A 22,846-nucleotide genomic window follows, 5' to 3' on the forward strand; every position below is an offset into this window, starting at 1 on the left:
TGGGTGACTTATAGAGTTTGGTCTTTGTTCGTCAAGCGAGGACTTTACATTTGCATAAAGTACAAAGAAAAATAATTTAAAGCAAAATTTAATAAATTTAACACATGCTTTAATGTGTATGCCTTGTTATTATATGGGAAGTTGTCAAGTCTACTTAAAAGAAATTTTTCTCTTAACAACTTTCGACTCTTCTTCTTCTTCTTCTTCTTTACTGGCGTAGACACCGCTTACGAGATTATAGCCGAGTTAACAACAGCGCGCCAGTCGTTTTTTCTCTTCGCTACGTGGCGCCAATGGATATTCCAAGCGAGACCCGGCTTCTCCACTTGGTCCTTCCAACGGAGTGGAGGTCTTCCTCTTCCTCTGCTTCCCGCGGCTGGTACTGCGTCGAATACTTTCAGAGCAGGAGTGTTTTCATCCATCCGTACAACATGACCTAGCCAGCGTAGCCGCTGTCTAAAGTTTAATTCGCTGAACTATATCAATATCGTCGTATATCTCGTACAGGGGAGGATGAAGTCATGTATAGAAGTTCACGCAAGTGAGGAAAGTTCTCTGATCGCCATTCACTTGGGAGTGGCCAGAAACGATCATTTCACATATGACTCAAGCAGCTCACGACTTCCGGTCTTTGACCAAGTATCCTCTGGGTAGCCTAAGAACATCCGTTTGAAGGCGAGCTAATATGAGAAGGCGAAATATTCCCTACTTGGGGTTGTGTTTTGGGACCCGCCACTTAAAAAAAACACCCCCAATGAAAGGAAACAACAAGCCTCGGATAAGTGACCCCCCTTTGACTCTTACTAAATTACTAAATATAAAGACACAGTGCCACAGTCTTTAGCTACCAAGTTTTCGCCAAACTGTGCATTTTCATAATTAAACACTGATCACGAGTCATAAAACTTTAGGTCGCTTATGTTTCAGCAGCTGATTAAGAGCATCTTCTAGGTAAGTTCAGAAGTAGGCTAAGGTCACCCAAAAAGAAGGAACTCGCCTATAGTTGCAAGAGAGAAGGAACGTTGTTACCTATCTCGGCTACTCAGCTCCATTAAAGATTGCTTGTAAAGATGGCTGAAGTGCTCCCGTCTGCAGTCTAGCGCTTCTGCGCTGCTTTTTTTAAACAACCAACCAAGTTACGTTCATAGAGCGTCCATTCCGAAGCGTCAGAGAAATATTTGAATGGAGATTTGTTTATTTTATTTCTTTTAAATACACAAACGTATCGCAAATCTACGGCTTAGGAGGTCCGACTGAAACCGTCCTATTTGTAGTTTTTCACAAAGTAGTCAAAAGAATATTAGTAGAAGTCATAAAATCGATTGGTTCTGTGAGTAAGGTCAAATGGGCTCAATTAATTCAAAGTTTCAGCTTGACAGTACCACGTGTTTCAGATCGAAAATGTCGGTATAATATTTCGAAGGCGAAATTGAAGATTATTACTAAAGGAATCAGTAAATTTAAAATTATTTTTAAGGTCTCCTATCTAAAATTTTAGTTTGTGCGCCGCTGTCCGAAGTAAAATATATATGCAGGATATGCATAAAAACCTACAAGTTAATAAAAATACGGACACACATTCGCTTCGACGTATAAATGACATATGTACATATATGTATGCTTACAGGCGAACAAATATTTACCAGATTGTAAAATAAATTTTTTTTAGCAAATTGTCACAGCAAGTGAAGTTGGGAATTGCCAGCGACACGAAATTCACCACCTCAACATACGAAAACTCAATCAGTGCGACACAGCAAGGCTGAACGTGCGGAAGTGAGACTCAGTTGAAGAACTACAAATTATATACTTCACCGAAAATAACCGATTAGAATTGCTTGTTGCATAATTTGTAGTGTTGTTGTACTCAAAGAGTATGAAAAGTGTTTCAAATAAATAAAATAATATTTTCAAAAAGTAAAAGTTCTCAAACTAATTATGGAAATTACCGAGCCGACACTGTGCGTTTACTATGTGAGCAAAGCTTTGGCGCTGGCGCCATTCTCGGTACGCCGAAACTCGAAGGGTGTGTTGGATATTCGACGTAGCGTCATGTTCTCGGTTTATTCAGCCTCACTGTGCTTGCTAATGGGTAAATTGTCCTCATTGAATGTGGAAAAATTTTGAAATTTTATTGTGACGAATTTTTCTAGTCTTTTTGACCTATCAGGGACTTTTGTTCGATGCAAATTCGCAGATGCCAGTGCGGTAAGTATGATTGTGCTTAAATAATGTTTTACATATACCTTGTAGTTTGGATTTTTGTCTTGTTCACCTATTTTTATAAAGTTGTAGAAAGTATTGTAGAAGCTTGGTCTTTGCTGACTTTATGTCATTGTCGTAGTTTAATGCGTCCAGAAGAACAGCGTTTACTTTCTTTCTGCTCGTAAAAGTTATGTTGAAGTTCTAAATTTTTATACAATTTTTATTTGAAACATTTATATACACTCCTCGTCAAAAAGTTAGACACCACGTATTTGCATTAGTATTTAGTTAAAAGCTCTTTATTTTCAATTCAATTAAATAAAAGCTAGCATGCAAAAACCTTTATTAATCAATGATACATCGAGGATAATATTCAAAAGATTTTATTTAAATTGTGCTTTTCAAACATTTTCTTATAGCAACTTAATATACTCGTAAGGCCACTTTTCTTGATCACTGGGATAAGAGCTTAAAGTAATTATTTTTTTCTATTAATTATTTTTTGTGAGTGTAAATATTTGACTTAAAAAGAAATAATTCTCCGTAATGCGTATTGTTCCGTAAACAGTAACAGTAAAACTAGATATCCGTTGTTCAGAAAAAAATTTACAAAAGAAGCAGAAAAACTAAAGCGGTCGGATGATTTTTCTTCGAGTTTGAACAATTAAGGAAATTTTCGGGCATACTACTGTGGGCAAAAAATAATATGACCCATTCGTTTTCTAGGTTGGTATGCCTATCAGAGATATCTGTGCCAAACGTCATATCGCAATAATCATTATTGTTTAGTATACACCTGTCTTTTTGAAGTCTGAAGTGGAGTTATTCAACAAAGAAGCTCCATTAAATTTTATAAGTGGAATCAAATGTCTGCTTCCGAACATTCAGAATGTTGGAAAAGGCCCTCGGTGATAATTGTTTGTCGCTAGCAAGTGTTTTTGATTGGTACAAATTATTCAAAGAGGGTCGAAAACGCGTTAGCGACAAACAACGTCCAGGACAGCCAACAACATTAACTGATGATCAACACGTCAATAAAATTAAGGAATTGGTTCTTGACCTTCGACGATGAACAGTCAGAGCTCTTACTGTCATTAATGGAATATCGGGAGGATCAGTGAGAATCATTTTGAAAGATCAGTGAAAGCGAGATTGGACCCAAAATCACTAAATTTTTTCGAAATACAGTTTCGTGTATTTGGCCTAAAGAGGATTACTTTGAGGGGAACGACAAATCTTTTAAAGGATAAATTAAGAATTTTGAGGAGGAATATTTTCTTGTATGTATTACCAAAATTTTATACTAAAAATATTGCGACAGAATTCAATACGAAATAAGAAGTGATTGCAATCAAATTTGGGATGATATTAACTTATACTAAAGCCGTAGACTCCCTTTGTTTCATTACTGAGCTCAGCTTCATGTCCCAGAAATGTCTAAGAAAAGCAACCTAAATGAAATAATGTAATGTATGTATATAAAAAAAGCTTCAACCAGAGGATACGAAATCAGTATCTTAAGAGATTAAAGTAAAGTCTTGAAGAGGGAGTCATGTGTAGAAGTTCTCGCAAGGGAGGAAATTTCTCTGATTACCATTCACTTAGGAGTGGACAGAAACTATTATTTTACATATGACTCAAGCAGCTCACAACTTCCGGCCTTAGACCAAGTATCCTCTGGATAGCCAGAGAACATCCGTATGAAGGCAAGCTCAAATGGCTTACCACTTCTTCGCAAGGTTGAGCGCTGGGTTTCGGACCCGCCAGGTAAAAAACGCCCTCAATGAACAGTAAAAAAAAGCATCCGAAGAGAAACCCTCCTTGATGATGACCACAGCAAACATAATAAGGACTATAATTTAAGGGCATGCACCTGGATCGTCGTAAAAATAAAGGCTGACATCACTGCCGTCCAAGAACTGCGATGGACGGGACCAGGCTGAGACGAGTAGGTCCTTTCGGCATTTACTATAGTGGCCCTATAAAGGAGCGCAAATTCGGTGTGGGATTTGTGGTGGGTCGAATACTGCCATTCACGCCAATTGATGAACGTTTAGCCACCATCCCCATAAAAACGAAGTCCTTCAACGGAAGAGAAGGACGATGTAACCAAAGATGTCTTCTATGAGCGCTTGGAGCGAACCTGTGAGACCATGAAGAAGTTCGAATAGGAATTACCCGTCTGGAGAACAACAAAGCAGCGGAGACCGATGCATTACCGGTCGAGCTATTCAGACACGGCGGCGAAAAACTGATAAGGAGTATGCATCACCTTCTTTGTAGAATGTGTGTTAAGTGTGCTCTGTCCACTCCACAAAAAGGGAGACCCCACAATCTGCGCCAACTACCTTGGGATAAGCCTCCTCATCATCGCATATAATTTTTAATCGAGGGTATTGTGTGAAAGACTAAAGCTCAGGGTCAACAAACTAATTGAACCTGGATAATCAAAAACTGACCAGGTTTATCCACATACGCCAAATCTTGACAGCACGAAAAAATGCTGCCTCCATGCCGCTATGTCCGAATTTAGTAACTTCGCAAAACTAAAACGGTTGTGTAAACAACGTTGAGCAATACCAAAAACTCTGACAGGATCGGTCGATTCGAAACCAAAAGAAGTTTCAGACAAGGCGACTATCTATCGTGCGACTTCTTCAATCTGCTCTTGGATAAAATAATTCGAGCTACAAAACTAAATAGAGAAGATACCATCTTCTATAAGAGTGTACAGCTGCTGGCGTACGCCGATGATTTTGATATCATTGGCCTCAATAACCGCGCTCTTAGTTCAGATTTTTTCAAAATGGATAAAGAAGCCAAGCAAATGGGTCTAGCAGGGACCGAGGGAAAGACGAAATATCTCCTGACATCAAAGAAACTGTCGTCACACTCGCGACTGGGCTCCCAAGTCACTATTTACAGTCATAACTTCGAAGTCGTAGATAAGTTCGTCTACCTTGGAACAACAATAACAATGTCAACCTCGAAATCCAACGCTGAATAACTCTTGGCAACAGGGCAATTTAAAAGTACTGTCCTCTCTCGACTAACAAAAGCCGAACTCTATATGTCACTCATTATTCCCGTCCTGTTATATGGTGCAGAGGAATGGACGATGACAACATCTGATGAGTCGACGTTACGAGTTTTCGAGAGAACGGTGCTGCGAAAGACTTATGGTTTTTTGCGCGTTGACCACTTTGAATATAGCATTCGAAAGAAAGAATATGTATAAGTTATTTGACAACTTTGACATAGTTCAGCGCTAGCTAGGTCATTGCCATCCGAATGGACGAAAACACTCTAGCTCTGACAGTATTCGACGCAGTATCAGCCAGGGGAAACAGAGGAAGGCGAAGACCTCCACTTCGTTGGAGAGACCAGATGGAGAAGGACCTGGCTTCGCTTGGAGTTTCCAATTTGCGCCACATTGCGAAAAAAAGAATCGACTGGAGCACTGTTGTTAACTCGGCTATAACCACGTAAGTGGTGTCTAAGGCAGTAAAGAAGAAGAAAGTAATGTCTGCTAAAATAAACGAAAATCATTACACTTATGTATGTAGTATATGGGAATTGAAGTAGTTCGTGGACCGATTTCACGCATTTTCGGAAATAAACTATATAAATAATATATATCATCCAGTGTTATGCGGAGTGTGTTCGGAAACTAAAGATAATTTTAAAATTTCTGGCTTACTTTATCCGTAGCAGTCGTTAAGATTAGATCTGCTTGGCTTGCCGATATTCGTTTGTTGGTGAATTCTTGATCAAAACAATACTGTAACAAAGCCCCAGCCTTCGTATTCCTGTAACCTTTTCCTATTTCCGAAAATACTAAAGAGATCCTTAAAAGTGGTCTTTTTACTAGATATATGAAAATCTCTGAAAAAGGCTATTCCAAAAATCGATTTCGAGTAATATTTCGTCGATTGGAAGAAGTGATGCCATTACTGTATAATAACGAATGGGAAATATTTTGAAGACGACAACATTAGAGTGAACGAATGAATAAAGATCTTTTTCAAGTAACGGAAACTTCAGTTATTTTTTTGAACACACATCGTATATTCACTTACTTTTCCTAAGGTACCTTGCATAGTGATCGATTTGTATGGTTTAAAGCCAACCAGAAGCTTGCGATTCTTATATTGGGTAGAGTACATTATTATATTATTATCAGATAAATATTCCTTCGAATTCCAATGATATATCTGACAGATTGACCGATATTTTCTGTAAAAAAACAGCCATTGACACTAGTATCCACATATTCCTTACCTGATGATTTGGAAAATGATCATGCAATCTTTAAAATTCTAAGAATTCAGATGAAATACCTCAAACACACCAATTGGGCAAAGTTTTATCTTGATATTTTCATTGGAAATGAGGGAGTTCTTCTAAAAGTTGCACATTCTTAAAATTCAAAACTATGAAAAATGCAAAAACATTATTTTATTGTTATTGTTAATTAGGTGTGCTTCTTATTTTTTTTCTATACATCTGAGTATTTTAATCTTTAGTTTTGAAATTTTGCTTTATTTGTTTTACCATATTTCAATTCGATTTTATTTGTGACTGAAATAAGTCTAGATTGACATTGACAATCCAATAAGCTCAAAATAATAACCTTGTCTCTTTTCCTAGTAGTAAAAAGAGCAGTTTATTGAAGAAAAAATATGAGGCTCTAACCTGTGACCAGCAGTGTAGATGCATGTATGAGAAATAATAATCTTCTAATATTTTTGAAGAATTCAATTGTTTTTGATTAAGACCATTTCTAAATCTTCTTATTTATTGGCGTAGACACCGCTTACGCGGTTATAGCCGAGTTTACAACAGTGCGCCAGTTGTTTTTACTTTTCGCTGTTTGGCGCCAATTGGATATTCCAATTGTAGCCGGGACCTTATCCACCTCGTCTTTCCAACGGAGTGCTTTTCCTTCCATCTGCTTCTGCCTTAAGGTGCAGTGTTGAGTACTTTCAGAGCTGGAGTGTTATCGTTCATTCGGACGACATGACTCAGTCAGCGTAGCCGCTGTCTCTTATTATCCTAAACTATGTCAATGTTGCTATATATCTCGTACAGCTCATCGTTCCATCGACTGCGGCACTCGCCGTTGCCAATACGCAAATTACCATTAATTTGCCACAAAACCTTTGTCTCGAACACTTCTAAGGCCGACTCATCAGATGATGTCATTGTACATGCCTCCACGCCACGAGCGACTTATTGAGTTTGGTCTTCGTTCGTCGAGAGAGGACTTTGCTTTTCAATCGCCTCCTCAGGCAAGAGTAATTCTGCGTTGGATTTCAAGACTGATATTGTTGTGTTGGTGTTGTTGCTGGTTCCAAGATAACCGAAATTGTCTAATACTTTAAAGTTATGACTGTCAACAGTGACTTGCGAGCCAAGTCTGTTTGTTTGATGACAGGAGATATTTCGTCTTGTCCTCGTTTACAACCAAACCCATAAGCTTCGCTTCCTTAACCAGTCTGGAGAAAGCAGAACTAACGGCGCGGTTGTTGAAGCCAATAATATCAATGTCATCGCACGTCAGCAGCTATTTAGCTCTGCAGTTCTAATTATTTTCTCCAAGAGTAGATTGAAGAAGTCGCAAAAAAGGGAGTCGCCTTGTCCTAAACCTCGTTTGGTATCGCACGGAAAGCGTTTTAGGGGTTTTTTGGATACGAAACACTTGTGCTATAATCTCTAGCAACAATGAAAATGTTAATACTACAATGGTATGTACACTATAAGCTTTTTTGCACTCGTAGTTGAGAAGTCTGCCACCTTTCAGTTTTAGTAGTGGTACATAATATCGTAAATATATAAAGTCTAGTAGAAAGAAATCCATTACTTTCCATGCAAGAACCTGATTTTAATCGATCAGTTTGTATGGCAGCTATATGTATCCTATATTTAGCGATGGCATATTGGTCCAATCTGACAATTTTTAGCTGAGATCGCACTGTTGCCTTGGACAATAACCAAAGTCCAATTTTAGAAAGATAATTTGTCAAATAAAAAAAAATCCAGACAAGAACTCGATTTTAAGATCGATCTCACATAAACTAAAAGACTAGTTCACATATATATAGACAGAATAGAAGGACATAGTAGCAGCTCGTCACGATATATGTATATAAATATGGTCTCCGACGTTTGGCAAATATTCAGGGTATAAAAAGGCGAACCCGCAAGCCAGGCAACTAAACATTTTAGGATTCTAGTTCTGACACTATAAAAGACAATCACGCAATTCGTCCACTCTGTTTCGATAACTTTAATGTTAAAGACGCACTACGGAAGGCTAATTTTCGATATAAGTCCGACCGTCATATAACACTGTTTCTATTGCTCAGGAGCTAAAAAGGTCGGAATCATTTAAATAAGAAAAGAAACTCCAAGTATGGCTGCCACACGAGTTAACGCAATAAAAACCTAATGAATTGAATTTCCACCTGCCATCCGCTACTGAATCACAACTAAATCGATCAATTTGAGGAGTATGTAGAAAAGTGTGTCCTTAACGGCAACATCAGCGAAAATTATCGTGGTCGAATTACGGAGAACTCGCATATACGTTAAATAAGCAAGGATTGACGGTCAGAAAGGTTTTGGTGTGAGTTTAGTGGGATTGGCAGGGAATCATCTACTTTGATTGGAATTGTGCGACATCAAGACCACGCAAGGACACACACATACCGTTATTAACCCACCAGAAGCTGCTGGAGTTTGTTATGCATTAACCGAACCTACCACCAAGTAAGCCTGTTTCTTCTCATGGCGAGTGATTTTGTCAATGAAAAACTCGCTTCAAGCGAAGCTTGTGAAAATCGACTGTCCCAGTTTTTTGTCAATAGAGAGGAGGGTTCTAAATTTACTTTCCAAATGGTATGAATTTACAAAAAAAAGTACATATTGGATCTAAATCAAGACATTCTATGTCAGACCTTCAATTTAATGCAAATACTCGTATAATGGATTTCTTTTTACTAGATCCCATAAATTTATATATATCTATTAACGCTATCATAGTACTTGTAGTTGCAGCATTAACTATGTAGATATGTATGTAATAAAAAATTATTTGATCTTTTACCTATGAAAACTTCCGTTCTATATAAACTTTGACTCTTCTTTCTCTTTTTTCCGCCACTTCTTTTCACTGCTAACAACAAAACTGCCACGTCTAATGCACCATTACTTGAAATGTCAAAATTCATCAAATATAGCCCATCTTTTAGAATGAAATCAGCCACATCGAAAGTGGTCACTAGACCTTATATGATTTTTTTTTTGGAATTTTGAGTACGGGGATTGGTCAAATATGCGATTCGATGTAATAATTCATGTGGTAAATTTTTAACTCGATCAGAGTGTGCCAACCTGTGCCATAATGAGGTCAAAGGTCAAAATATAGAAAAACACTTGGTTTTTTTACTGTTATCTGTTTATTTATTATATATAGAATGTAATGACCTCATTTTTTCTCAATATTTTGCACAATAATTTTTTCTATATGTCCAATGATAAGAAAATTTATAAATATTAGAAAAGAGTAAATTAGTAAAAATTCCATTGAACTGAGGCGGGCCACTGACTACACAAATTATCTGCACAAGACTGTTGTTGGAATTGAGTGGAATTGCGTTCACTGAGTTCACAACAACAACAAATTACTCGAATGTAATGTAGTCAGTGGCCCGCCTAACGGTAAATTCATACATTACCGTTCACATACGCCAATGTTGATAATTAGACAGACTGAGACGTGCAAATAGAGCTTTTAATATTTTGTCATTGCGAAATTGACTGTGGTTAAGAAAGGGTCTTTATTAAAATAATTAAAAATAGTAAAAGTTATACTGCAATATCGTGATGGCTGTAAATAATTTTGTTACACTTAGATCTGCTGACGCAAATGTATATTTGATAGGAAAATGTGAAAAAAATATACTTGGAAGCAAGTTACCGTCAAAACTACAAGTGCTGAAATGTTTTTTTTACTATGTGCGGTGTGAAAAGAAAACAATTAAGGAAAGTGCTAAATTGGCTTCGAAGGAAATATTGCCTTTTTGGGAAAGAGCACGTATTCCAACGTTAAACAAAAGAACATGTGACGATAAATTGGTGAAATTATATGATGAGTTGAGAACAGTACAGAAATTTTGTAAATCTTCGTTTTCTAGTTCTCGTAAAAAGGAAAATGATTTCAATGATAATTTAAACAATTTATTCGATATTGCACATGCTGATGCTTTAGAAATGATAGCTATTCCTGAGGACCGAGACTTTTTAATTAAACAAAGAGAGCCAGGTCGTGTTGGGAGCATGATTTCTATAGATCAATGTCTCGCAAATAAAGAAAACGGAAGGCGCAAAGGTTAGAAGAAGAAAATCGACGCAGAGCAAAGCATCAAAGATTGGAAAGCACGCAAGGTATGTATTTAATTCTGCTGAAACAAATAATATGTAAGTTTCTCTTTCAACTATTCTTTTTTAGAGTTGAGTGTAGACTATGATGTAAGTCATGAAAGTAAATGTGAGTCTGAAAACTCTGTAGAGCAGTTCATGATCGTATCAAACACCAACGAGTTGAAAAAAAAACGTGGTAAAAAAACTTCATAGATGATAGAATGCTTGCATGGATGCTGGCAATATGTCAACCCCACTCGCAATTCATTTTATTATTGCAACAGCTAAAGCTTTGGGTCACAATATTGAAGATCTGGTTATTAATTGTACAAGTTTGAGAAAACAACGCAAGGAATATCGTCGGCGTCATGGTACAGAAATTATTGAGAATTTCAAGGTATAAAAGTTAATTTTGGATTTGTTATGAATACTTCTCAGAGCGAAAATTTTTCAGATCCCTGAAACATTTGTGTTACACTGGGACGGTAAACTACTTCCTGCAATGACTGGAAAGGAAAACGTAGAACGCCTAGCTATTGTTTTAACGGCAGATAATATAGAAAAATTAATTTCCATTCCAATTATGAAATATGGAATTGGTGAAGCAATCGCCCAGTCCATATATGTATAATTACTTAGAAAAAATGAATATGATAAATTTGGTGGAAATGGTATGCTTTGACACGACAGCTACAAACACTGGTAAACGTAACGGTGCTGGAATGTTGCTGGAACAAAAATTGAAACGTAGCTTGTTGTGCTTGCCATGCAGGCATCATATTGCAGAAATCATACTACGAGCTGTATTTGAAATATATTTTGGAAAATCTTGTGGCCCGGAAGTTGCCATATTTGAACGTTTTTCGCGGGAATGGAACACTTTCAATTTAAAAGATCTTTCTATTGGAATCATGGATGAAGAAGTGCGACGTGCTTTAAATACAGAGGAATGTGAAGCCAATAAAGAATTTTGGATCAAAAATATAGCAAAAGACCACATTCGCCATGATTACAAAGAGCTATTGCAACTCATGTTTATTTTCTTAGGTGGCAGCACCCCGAACTTTTCCTTTCGTGCACTTGGCGCGACGTCACATGCCAGGTTTATGTCAAAAGCGATATATGCCTTAAAAATGTTTGCTTTGCAAAAACAATTTAAAATGTCTTCCAGCCATTTGAATGGATTCCGCAATGTGTGTATTTTCCTGGTGCGTCTTTATATTCCGTATTGGTTTCGAACTACTAATGCAGTCGAAGCACCAAATTTGGATTTGCAGCTGATAAAAAACATTGCCGGTTATTACGACCCAAAAATATCTCTAGCCTTATTAGATAAAATGAAAAAACACTTATGGTATCTGTCCGAGGAAGCCGTTGGTCTCGCCTTTTTCGATTCTAATGTGGACTTAAATGTGAAAAGAAAGATGGTTGAAGCACTAGCATTAGAAAAGGAGTTTGAAAGCAATGACGATAATGGCGTTTATCTTCGTAAAAATGTAAATGCCAGCATTGAAGAAATGAAAGCATTCATAAGTAAAGATTTAAGTTGTTTTGTAACGCAAAGAACTAGAAATATCTTTTCACGATTGGAAATAGACGTAAAATTTTTCAACTTAGATCCCTCAAACTGGTGCGAAAATGCAGAATATTTAAAAGGTGTTCAAATTCTCAAAAACGTCACTGCTGTTAATGATTCTGCTGAGAGGAAAGTAAAACTAATAACAGATTTTAACCGGCCTTTAACTCATAGCGAAGAAGATAAACAATACTTGCTTCATATTGTCGAGAACTACAGGCAAAAGTTCCCTTCATATACTAAAACTTCGCTTTTGTAATATTATTGAGACATATATTAATGATTGAAATGCAAATTGTGGAAAAATTGCGTCATTTTATTTTTTCTTTAATAAATAAACAGATAACAGTAAAAAAACCAAGTGTTTTTCTATATTTTGAACTTTGACCTCATTATGGCACAGGTTGGCACACTCTGATTGAGTTAAAAATTTACCACATGAATTATTACATCGAATCGCATATTTGACCAATCCCCGTACTCAAAATTCCAAAAAAAAAAAATAAGCCAGGTCTAGTGGTCACAGCCTTAGATGTTTCGGTTGTGGTGTTTGCGTGTTCGGCAGGAGTCGGTTGTGGCTTGTGGGGATATCGCGCAACGCGTGAGCTAAACACGCGACTGAGAAAGGTAAGTTCGAGCAAAATTTATGTACATATTTATCATAAATATTTAATTTTATGTGCATAATTATAAGTATTTTCGTATATATGTAGGTCGATGATTCGTTGCATTCATTTTCCAATTTTAAACGAGATCGCATATTGGCGATATTAATGCTGGGGCTACCGTTAATAGCAATCACATCGATTTTAGGTAAACCAATATTTCAAATTTTGTTTTTTAATTTTGCGATTTATTGCTTTATGTTATTTACAAATTTGTAGGATTGGACCTCTCGACTTGGCTACGTTTTGCCATTGAAATGAGAACGCCCACAGATGACACGGGTAATTTTAAATCATAAATTCTCTGATTTTTTAAAACCTTTTTTTTAATTTTTATATTCCAGAGTTAAATGTACAATGGTACATACCATTCTATAGCCTCTACTTCATATTAACGGGCTTGCAAATCAATTTTGCCAATACCGCCTTTGGCCTGGGTAGACGCTTTCGACGTCTAAATGTGATGTTGAGAAGTAGTTTTCTAAAAGGTTGGTAGAATTTAAAAATATCGCGAAAAAATTCACAAATTAACTTAAAACTCTTATTTGAACAGATGTTGATAGCAGCCAAAAGCACGTTTCCTTAAAACCATTAATAACTACTGTGAAGGTGGTGTCGCAGCATCCGTTAGCTTTACACCAAAGTCTATCAAAATTGACCCATGTTCCAACTCAAGACACAGGTAAATTTTATGTACGATTTTTCAATGAAATGGTGCATCATAATGGAAAAGTCATAATGTACATCACTTCCGATCAGATAAAATGAAATTAAATCACAATAATGAAATGTGGAAAAATCGTATCACGTTAGCCCCTTTCTTATCGCTATGAAACGACAAATCTGAATTATATTAAAGACTTAATCAATATAGAAAACCAAACCATAAATAAACAACAACAAAATTCGAAAGTCGCTGACTCAACCGGCGAAACATGAATACAGGGTTGAAAGTCAATTAATTAAACATGCCTCCTCTGAACCGAAGAATTGCGCGAGCCGCTTCAGCTGGAAAATATAAATATATTGCACCCTTCCTCGGACAAGGCTAAAAGAAAGTTATCTGACGCTTGCGCAAAACGCCAAATGGCTGCAAAATAAGTGGTTCAAGGTTCAGGGTGTCATCAGCAAGACTAAATCGTATTGAACTTGTCAAAAGCCTTAGACACAGTCCTAGACCAGTTAGACACAGAACGCTACTAGAAGATTTTGAACAATCCATGCTTCCTCAAGAGTGCAAAAGATGAACCTTGAATAATCTAATCGGTCGTCAATCATGCGTAATATTTCGAGGTCAAAATTAATAAAAATTAACCAGGGGGCTCCGCAAGATGGTGTTCTCTCCCCGCTACTGTTTAACTTCTACATCTCGAGACTCCTCCAACCAACAGAGGCATTTTTCGTTGACCTAATATGCTGATGACTACACGATGTTAATGTCAGGCACTGATATCAATGAACACTGTTAGAATGTGAATCCCTCCATAAACTTTCTCGCATCTTCCCTGCAAGAAACCTAAAACTCTCCCTTGCTAAACACACAGCAAGCATATTTATTTATAAACTGGGTGAAGGAATACGGCATAGACCTAAAACTTTTGACCGTCAATAACACAAAAATATACAGATCTGTCAGAGCACAGCACTCCGGAAAATTAGTATGTTTGTTGAACACCTTCAGTAAGGTCCGCATGCTTCCGGTTAAATATCACAACTAACTCCTTTTAAATTACTTTCTGCTTGGATGCTTCCGCAGAAACCATACTTGCAGTTCTCTGCTTAAAAAGGGAACCGTGTTCTAGGACTATCAAGAGAGCCTTCCTACACTGCGTCAGAGAGGTACAATAATATACCGATTTAATTCCGAACGAGACAGACTTCAGACAAGCACTGAACGCCATTCACCGTGGAGTCATTAACACCTTCATTGACTCCCTCCCAGTAAATGGCGTCATGGGAATCGAAATAGCATTCATCGCAAAGCGTGAGCTCGAATTGCGGTGTAAGTTCGCAGTGAGCGTCGCGCAACTCCCTTTTCGATATTGTAGTACATTCAACTCCTGCTTATTCAAAAGAGATAAACATTTGTTCTACAAGCGGATAGTCCTCGCCAACACTAACTAGTTCTATTCATGTCTCCACTGCCGTTGCTTATGAAGCGTCTACTAAACACCGTTTAATGGTAGAAATCGTTGATTAAACTGTAGGAAACGAGCTGTATTAGCAGAATCCGTTCACCCATTTCCATTTGATCTGACTACAATAAGGCAAATCTTTTACTATATCGCTGAGGAAGGGCGATAAGACTTAAACTCACAAGTAATAAGGGTGGAAATAACGTAGCAAAAACTAATACCGAGTCATTTACTTAAATTAATTTATAAAAACGAAACTGTATAAAATAAAATAAAAAAAATAAAATATAAAAAAAAAAATAAAATAAAAAAAAAAAATATAAAAAAAATTAAATAAAAAAATCTGAATACAGTGAAATCTCCCATAAGCGGACACTGGCAGGACTAATAAGCAACAAAAAATGTTGTACCAATCAATATACAAAGAGCTTTCTATGTATATTTAATTACAATAAAATTGTAGATAATCAAATAAAGTGCAAAAGGAAGTAATTTTTTTTTAATTTTGTCATAAGTATATAAAAATAGGGGTTAAAATCCATTAAATATACAAATCAAAAAATTATATGATTATTTTGATTAAACTTAACACAATATCAGCCGAAGACATACACATTTCCTTTATATATGTATGCAGCTAAAAATAAAGTGGCCTTATTAAGATTGCTGGAAGAAAACCACGAGTCTTTGGGCAAATGCATGCGCTTAGTATCCAAGTGAGTAGTACTTAAATTAGCTTATATTAAAGAATAATTACGGGTAGTAATAGTTTTCATAAACCCACTTCCTAAAATCTTCAAAACCCTTCAATACTCCACAGTTCGCATGGCGTTGCAGTGCTTTTCATATTGGTCTCTTGCCTGCTGCACTTGGTCGCCACTTCATATTTCCTTTTTTTGGAGTTGCTAAGTAAAAAGGACAGCGGCATGGTGTGGCTACAAGTGTTATGGATTATCTTTCATTCGCTGCGCTTAATATTAGTCGTTGAGCCATGTCATTTGGCAACCGTAGAGGTGGGTAAATATTTATAATTGCATACTTATTATACAATTTACACATTTCAGTCCAAAAAGACTATACAAATAGTGTGCGAAATTGAGCGTAAAATTCACGATCCAATATTGACCGAGGAGGTAGGTGAAAATCACATACATACATACATATGTATGTTCACATGCAATATAAATTGACAGCGAATACACAGCTTGCATGCAATTAATTGACACTTGCACAATTATTGCGCAGTATTAAACGAATTTGCTTGCTTATTCAAACACAGGTGAAAAAGTTTTGGCAACAATTACTTGTGGTGGACGTGGAATTTTCGGCGAGTGGTCTTTGTCGTGTTAACCGAACGCTACTGACATCGGTGCGTACATATAACTGTGTGTATATGTATGTATGTGCATAAAAGGATAAACTAAGCAAATAGTACAATTCAAACAAATCCCATTTGTTATAGAATATAATACATTGCTTACATAAATTACTGCGTGAAAATCAGTTTATCCTTTTATCATACATTTTTGAAGTTTCATCAATTGTCATTTTATTCTATAATTCCAGTTCAGCTCAGCTATTTGCACATATCTCGTAATACTCATACAATTTCAAAACACCAATGGCTAAACTATTTGAGAACTATTCTGATATATAGTAAATAAATATTGTTTTAAAATAACTAATAACAATTTGTTTACTGGTGTAAATATTGGATAATTTCACGAATGATAAATCAAATTGCACAAGCAAATATTTCGATGCAAAAACGTTATATCAAATTTAGAAATTAAATTTTTAATACTAACTTTGAAATTTTAATTCAGATTTTGGATAAAAAATTAGATTTTGTGATTAGAAATTTTATTTTTAATATAACTAAGAAAGAATTATATTAAAAATTAGATTTTTAGATTTATAATTTTTAAATTATCAAAACATATTTTTATTTTTTAGATTATTTAGAAGATAGAAACTAATCTCAAAATCAGAATTAGAAAAAAATCGGAATTAAAAATGTATATCTTGGGATTAATTTTTTTATATAATTTAAAAAAAAAAATGAAAATTTAACTTTTAAACCCAAACATCTTCGTTTAAGAATTGATAAAATATTCTATAAATATTAGAATGTGTAAGTTTGCCGACCACTGCGTTAGTTTATTGCAGATGATGGCTCTTCAGTTCCTAATGGTAGAACACAGAGTAGTAAATGCGAAAAAATATAAATTCCAAAACTATTTCTTTGTTTTTTAATTTTTAAACTTAAGTTTGTGATCAAAATTTTTTCTCTATTCGGCATTTGGGACTCACTTTTTTTAATTTTCAATCCGGCTTTTAAGATTAATATTTAGTTTTACAATCCAGTTTTGGATTAATTTTTTTCAATTCAGTATTTCAGATTAATTTTTTTTTTAGTATATTTAAATAAAGATTTTGAGATTACAAAAGTGGAAAAAAATAAATAATAATAAATAAATAAAAATTAAAAAAAAATAAAATAAAAATAATAATAAAAATTAAAAAAAAAAAATAAAATAAATAAATAATAATAATAAATAAATAATAATAATAAATAAATAAAAATAATCAAAATGAAACAAAATTAATAAAAAAAAATTAATAAAAAAAATAAAAAAAAATAAAAAAAAATTAAAAAAATAAAAAAAAATAAATATAAAATAAAAAAAAATAAAAATAAAATAAAAAAAAATAAATAAAAAAATAAAAAAAATAAATAAAAAAAATTAAAAAATAAATAAAAAAAATTAAAAAATAAATAAAAAAAAATTAAAAAATAAATTAAAAAAATTAAAAAATAAATAAAAAAAATTAAAAAATAAATAAAAACAAATTAAAAAATAAAACGAAATCAAATTACTTTAACAGTTATTGTTTTATTATACTGCATTATTTGCACACCTGATCAATTGCCATAAAAACTAAATATCTGCAATAAAAGACACAAAATTTTCATCCTTATCCATATATGTATGTATATTTTCTACTGCTAAACGCAATTCATTCAGATAAAATTCATCAAATGACAGTTAGTTCTGCGATATTAGATATATATGTATATAGTAGTCGAAAATTGCATCATTAACCATATTTTACATGTATCGTTTATTTTATATGTATGTCTATAAGTATATATGTAAGCTCTTGCTATTCATACTTTTTAATTTGCAAACTTCAAAATCACGTGATACGACATTTCAGTGCATATTAATAAAATTTTACGCTTTGATAAAATAGTCAAACGCGCATTTATTGTTGTTATTAAAATTATTAAAGAACTGTGGACGCAGAATTTGTCAGTTCAAAATTGTAATAAGTTTGTTGCGAAAAACTAATTTATCAAACTATATGTGTATACAATGAAACAAATTGTTGTTTATAGTAACTTAGAGATAACAGTGAAATAAAAGGCAAAACTTTCGGAATTGTAATTGGCGCATGTTGCGGCAGCGTTTAAATTAAAATCCCTTTTGAAACTGCTTCGACTCGAGGCGCTGCTGCAGCATTTCCAGTTGTCTTTTTGCTTCGCATTGTGGAAAGTTTGTCATTTCGTAGTATTGTGGCGCTAAAGTGAGCAGCCATTCCGCTGGAAGGGTATTTAAAAATTTATATAGGTAATTGATTGATATTTGCCCAAGAAAATGTATGGAAAATTTAACTTACGCTTAATATCCGTAACTGTGCGTATATAATTCTTCGTCGTCAATACGAATTCATTATAGATTACCCAATCGGGTTTATGATCTAAACATGTAGACGGATGTAACTGCACATTTTGATTGTCTTTAATGGTCAAATAGTGGCCGGTACGTTCCAAATGAGCGACCTGCATGAAAAAGCCCTGCACCAACGCTTTGCGTATGTTGACATAATAGTCTTTGGATGTAAATTCTGTGCTGCTGCGTTTCAAATTGAAACGATCCATTATACGTGCGAGTTGTTGACGCACATTATCGGCTGATTTCAATGAACGGAAATTTATAAAATTCTCATAAGACCAATTGGGGTCTTCACCACCTAAATAATACAATTGATTTATTTGTGAATAAAAGGAAATAGTATATAATTTAGATCAGCTTACTCTGTTTAAAAGCATGATAGACATTCAATAATGTTAAGTGATCACCATCGATATGAGCGAAACGCATCTTTGCTTCGTCGGCAGGTTTCTTAGCCTCATTCGGTCGCACAAAGCATTGTGGCACTGTCGTTGTGCGGTGGTGAGGCGAGAGTATAATAGTAAGAGTGTAGAAAGGAAGAGAGAGAAAAAGTGGTTTGGTTTTGGGTTGGCGGCGTCACGGTATCCATTGAACGCGGCACAATCCCACACAAACGCAGTTGAGTTATGTTTCACAGCAAATTTGATGATTGAAGGAGAGTCCTATTTTGCTTTACTAATTTTCGTATTTAATTTCGAGCAAAATTTTTCAACTTTCAAGAATTTTTTTTTTAAGAATTTCATATGATTGCAAACTTTTGCTGATAATCTTCGAATATTGCGATTTTAAAGCAATTTTTCAGTAAATTACGTAATTGGCCACTAAAGACAATGCCTAAATTGGCAAATGAAATTGGGTTTTGGTTGAGTAATTTTGTCGTGAGTTTCAAGAGCGATTTTTTTTCTACAAATGCACACAATACGCACACTACTTAAACCTCTAAAAATTATTTAAAATTTAAAGCTACTAATTCAATAAATTAAAAATTTTAGTAAAGATTAAAGTGAATTTTAGTAATTAATGTTTAAAATTAATTTTATATGCAAGTTTATTAGTTCTGTTCTAAACTTAACTTCGAACATATGTAAACTTCGAAATTTCGAACACAAGTTATTTGCAGTGCTGAAGAGAAGACTGGTTTAAAGTTGTAATATCGCTCGTGAAACTGTTTTCAGTGGTGAATGCAAAAGACAAATGAATTGATAAAATTTTTCCTTTGCATTTTAACTAAAAATAATTATTTAGCAACAGTGGAAAATAGCTGTCAGTTCGTTAGTCTATAACAATGTCAAAATAAATATCTATATAAATTAGAAAAAAAATCCTGCTTTGCTACAATTTCAATTTAATTTGTTCCTTCAAAATTATATCCTAATCTAAAGTGGTAGTAAGAAGCATTATGAAGCAAAAAAGTTTGTGCGCAACATATTAATAGCATTAGTATTGAATTTGCCTGAACTCAAGGCTTTCTGAACCTCTATATAATAGAAACTAAACAGTTATTGTGCGATTTTTTCTCCTGATGATTACTTATCACTTGAAAAAATTATAATAATCCTTCCAAAAAAACTGACTACCTGTTTGGTTTTAAATAATAACAAATAAAAATATAAAGCACGTATATGGTATTTATACGCGCATTCTCACCCGACAGCATTGCCGTTATTGAGAGTATCTCATTCGAGCAATTATGTTGACAGCTGGCTATTAACATTTTTGCCAACTGTGGATCCAATGGAAATTCAGACATGACGGCACCCAAATCGGTAAGATTGCCATCATCATCCAAAGCTGCTAAGTAATTAAGCAATTCCAGAGCACGCATAAGTGTTTCTGGTGCAGGTGGATCCATAAAATCGAAGTGCACCAAATCATCAATACCAAGCTTCTTCAATTGCAAAACAACAGTACCTAGAAGAGTATGCAGAATGCCATATATCCTTTGTTCAATAAAACTAATTTTCCAATAGTAATGTTTACCTAAATTTGAACGCAATATTTCCGGGTAGGTATTATCCTGCATTTCGTTTTTATAAGCTTTTTCAGTGTATAATCGAAAGCATTTTCCTGGCCGTGTTCGCCCAGCACGACCAGCACGTTGTTGTGCCGAAGCTTTGGATATAGCGGAAATAAGTAAACTCTCTACACGTATACGTGGGTTGTAGACTTTCTGTTTCGCAAATCCTGGATCAATCACGAAAACAACACCATCAATGGTTAGCGATGTTTCAGCAATATTGGTGGATACAACAACTTTACGTCCGATGGCCCCGTTAGCATTGCGCGGTGGGGCAGGCTCAAAAATACGTTGTTGTAAATTTGGCGGCAAAGTTGAGTAAAGTGGTATGCATTTAAGTTCGCCAATATCTGAACCCAAGTTGTCAGTTTCACGTTTAATGCGTTTGCATGCTTCTTCTATTTCTTCCTGACCAGTTAAAAACATCAATATATCACCTGAAATTCGTTTAAGAGTTAGTTAGAAAACTTCAATTGTTTAATTTGTTTACCTTCAATATCTTCACACATATGTATTTGTATTACTGTACGTATTGCTGCTTCTAAATAATCACGTTCGGGTTCGGGTGTATAGAAAATTTCTACTGGATGTGTACGACCCGGTACGTTCATTAAGGGTGCATTGTCGAAATACTGTTGAAATTTGCCGGCATCTAAAGTGGCGGACATCACTACTAATTTTAAATCACTTCTTTGCCTTATAACTTCTTTCAGTACACCCATCAAAATATCTGTTGCCAATGTACGTTCGTGAGCCTCATCCAACAATATAACCTGATATTGTTCCAACATGGGATCAGACATAGCTTCACGCAACAACATACCGTCAGTCATGTATTTGAGTACGGTTTTGGCAGATGAGCAGTCCTCAAAACGAATAGAATATCCCACTTCTTCGCCAAGTCCTACATCCATTTCTTCCGAAACACGCTGTGCCACAGACATTGCTGCCACACGACGTGGTTGTGTACAAGCAACACCCTTTTTACCTTTTGTCATAGCAAACTCTACGCACCATTGTGGGATTTGTGTAGTTTTACCAGAACCAGTTTCTCCCACTAAAACTATACATTGATGTTCGTTCAATAAACGCATGAAGTCAGCTTGATACTCAAAAACTGGTAGCGTAATTCGCTTTTTATAAAGGTTAAAGTAGCGCTGTGTGTAAGGTTTCATATTGTAGGGATTTATAGCGCCCGGCTGGCGCGTGGCACCAACTACATTGCCGGTAATGGGAGCAACTGTAGAAGCATTAGCAAACGTTGTCGAGGACGGATCATAATCCCTTTGATTAAAAAAATTAGATATACATATATTAAATGAGATATGCGAACTCTATTTAAATTGCGCCTATTCCACATTTGTATGTGTGTATCACTTACTTTTTCGCCTTCGAATTGTAGGTTTCACCGACTTCTATACGCCTTTTCGACATTTTAAAACAGTGCTACGTGTCTTAGATGGTGGTATATTACAAGTTTTTGAGTATTGCAAGCACTATTAAACGTATAAAAACGATTTTAGAAAGCAAAATGCACGCGAAAAACACGCGTTTAACGTTTAATATTCACCTTTTGCACCAAATAAAAGAAAACGAAGTTGGCCGTAAATAACCGATAGGAGCAGAGTTGCACTGTGAGTACTATATTAACATGAGAATATAACAGCCCTATTCTGAGAAGACCTCACAACTGGTTTATTTTGTAAGGTTATTCTTGCTCAAACCTCACAAGCAAAAGGCACAAACCACTCACTACATGAGTAGAAAAGCACTTTGTTGTGAACCAACTCTTTTACAAAAACAAACAAGACAAAATAAATGAATGGACAACCACGAAAAGTAAGTGATTTCGCAAATTTGCTAAATTTGGTGGATATATAATAATATAATTTATTTTAAGGATTTCACAATGTGGAAGAACACCTTAGGAGCAGCGGCAGCATTACTGCATACTATTTAAACATAAATAGATTTTTATTAAATAAAACATACATACAAATTTACAAATAAAATCTGTTCCAAATAATTTAAACATAAATATGTATATTCATAAGGAAGTAATATGTACAAAGACCGTAAGTTAC

General features: G+C 35.0%; 3 protein-coding genes across 3 annotated transcripts; 2 read left to right on the plus strand and 1 right to left on the minus strand.

Annotated features, from left to right (window-relative positions):
* Positions 1 to 1,672: 1,672 nt before the first annotated feature.
* LOC105224525 (gustatory receptor for sugar taste 43a) lies at positions 1,673 to 16,904 on the plus strand. The gene is made up of 13 exons (XM_049452473.1): positions 1,673 to 2,092; positions 2,154 to 2,208; positions 9,447 to 9,480; positions 12,713 to 12,832; positions 12,919 to 13,018; positions 13,090 to 13,152; positions 13,215 to 13,358; positions 13,424 to 13,552; positions 15,643 to 15,721; positions 15,826 to 16,018; positions 16,070 to 16,138; positions 16,285 to 16,374; positions 16,572 to 16,904. Exons 1-13 carry the CDS (start codon positions 1,939 to 1,941, stop codon positions 16,632 to 16,634), a joined length of 1,293 nt encoding a protein of 430 aa, XP_049308430.1. The 5' UTR covers positions 1,673 to 1,938; the 3' UTR covers positions 16,635 to 16,904.
* On the plus strand, positions 10,835 to 12,700 carry LOC125777466 (uncharacterized). Its single transcript, XM_049452472.1, has 2 exons — positions 10,835 to 11,026; positions 11,084 to 12,700. The coding sequence occupies exon 2, from the start codon at positions 11,220 to 11,222 to the stop codon at positions 12,462 to 12,464; it is 1,245 nt and encodes a 414-aa protein (XP_049308429.1). The 5' UTR covers positions 10,835 to 11,026; positions 11,084 to 11,219; the 3' UTR covers positions 12,465 to 12,700.
* A 1,079-nt stretch (positions 16,905 to 17,983) lies between the features above and the next one.
* On the minus strand, positions 17,984 to 22,357 carry LOC105224524 (putative pre-mRNA-splicing factor ATP-dependent RNA helicase PRP1). The gene is made up of 7 exons (XM_011202630.4): positions 22,144 to 22,357; positions 21,253 to 22,046; positions 20,726 to 21,199; positions 20,393 to 20,656; positions 19,108 to 19,230; positions 18,690 to 19,043; positions 17,984 to 18,612 (listed from the first exon to the last, which is right to left on the minus strand). The coding sequence occupies exons 1-7, from the start codon at positions 22,194 to 22,196 to the stop codon at positions 18,485 to 18,487; spliced, it is 2,190 nt and encodes a 729-aa protein (XP_011200932.1). The 5' UTR covers positions 22,197 to 22,357; the 3' UTR covers positions 17,984 to 18,484.
* Between the last annotated feature and the right edge of the window lie 489 nt (positions 22,358 to 22,846).

Source organism: Bactrocera dorsalis, chromosome 3 (assembly GCF_023373825.1).
Source record: "Bactrocera dorsalis isolate Fly_Bdor chromosome 3, ASM2337382v1, whole genome shotgun sequence".
Taxonomy (NCBI): domain Eukaryota; kingdom Metazoa; phylum Arthropoda; class Insecta; order Diptera; family Tephritidae; genus Bactrocera; species Bactrocera dorsalis.

What these genes read in the sequence shown, in the direction of transcription:
- LOC105224525 (XM_049452473.1), top strand. Translation starts at nt 1,939, where the DNA reads ATGGAAATTACCGAGCCGACACTGTGCGTTTACTATGTGAGCAAAGCT. An exon ending in GTCATTTGGCAACCGTAGAG is followed by an intron (nt 16,019 to 16,069) that starts GTGGGTAAATAT and finishes TACACATTTCAG; the next exon opens with TCCAAAAAGACTATACAAAT. An exon ending in ATCCAATATTGACCGAGGAG is followed by an intron (nt 16,139 to 16,284) that starts GTAGGTGAAAAT and finishes ATTCAAACACAG; the next exon opens with GTGAAAAAGTTTTGGCAACA.
- LOC125777466 (XM_049452472.1), top strand. Translation starts at nt 11,220, where the DNA reads ATGGAATTGGTGAAGCAATCGCCCAGTCCATATATGTATAATTACTTA.
- LOC105224524 (XM_011202630.4), bottom strand. Translation starts at nt 22,196, where the DNA reads ATGTCGAAAAGGCGTATAGAAGTCGGTGAAACCTACAATTCGAAGGCG. An exon ending in AATAACGGCAATGCTGTCGG is followed by an intron (nt 19,231 to 20,392) that starts GTGAGAATGCGC and finishes GCACAACGACAG; the next exon opens with TGCCACAATGCTTTGTGCGA. An exon ending in CACAGTTACGGATATTAAGC is followed by an intron (nt 18,613 to 18,689) that starts GTAAGTTAAATT and finishes ATACCCTTCCAG; the next exon opens with CGGAATGGCTGCTCACTTTA.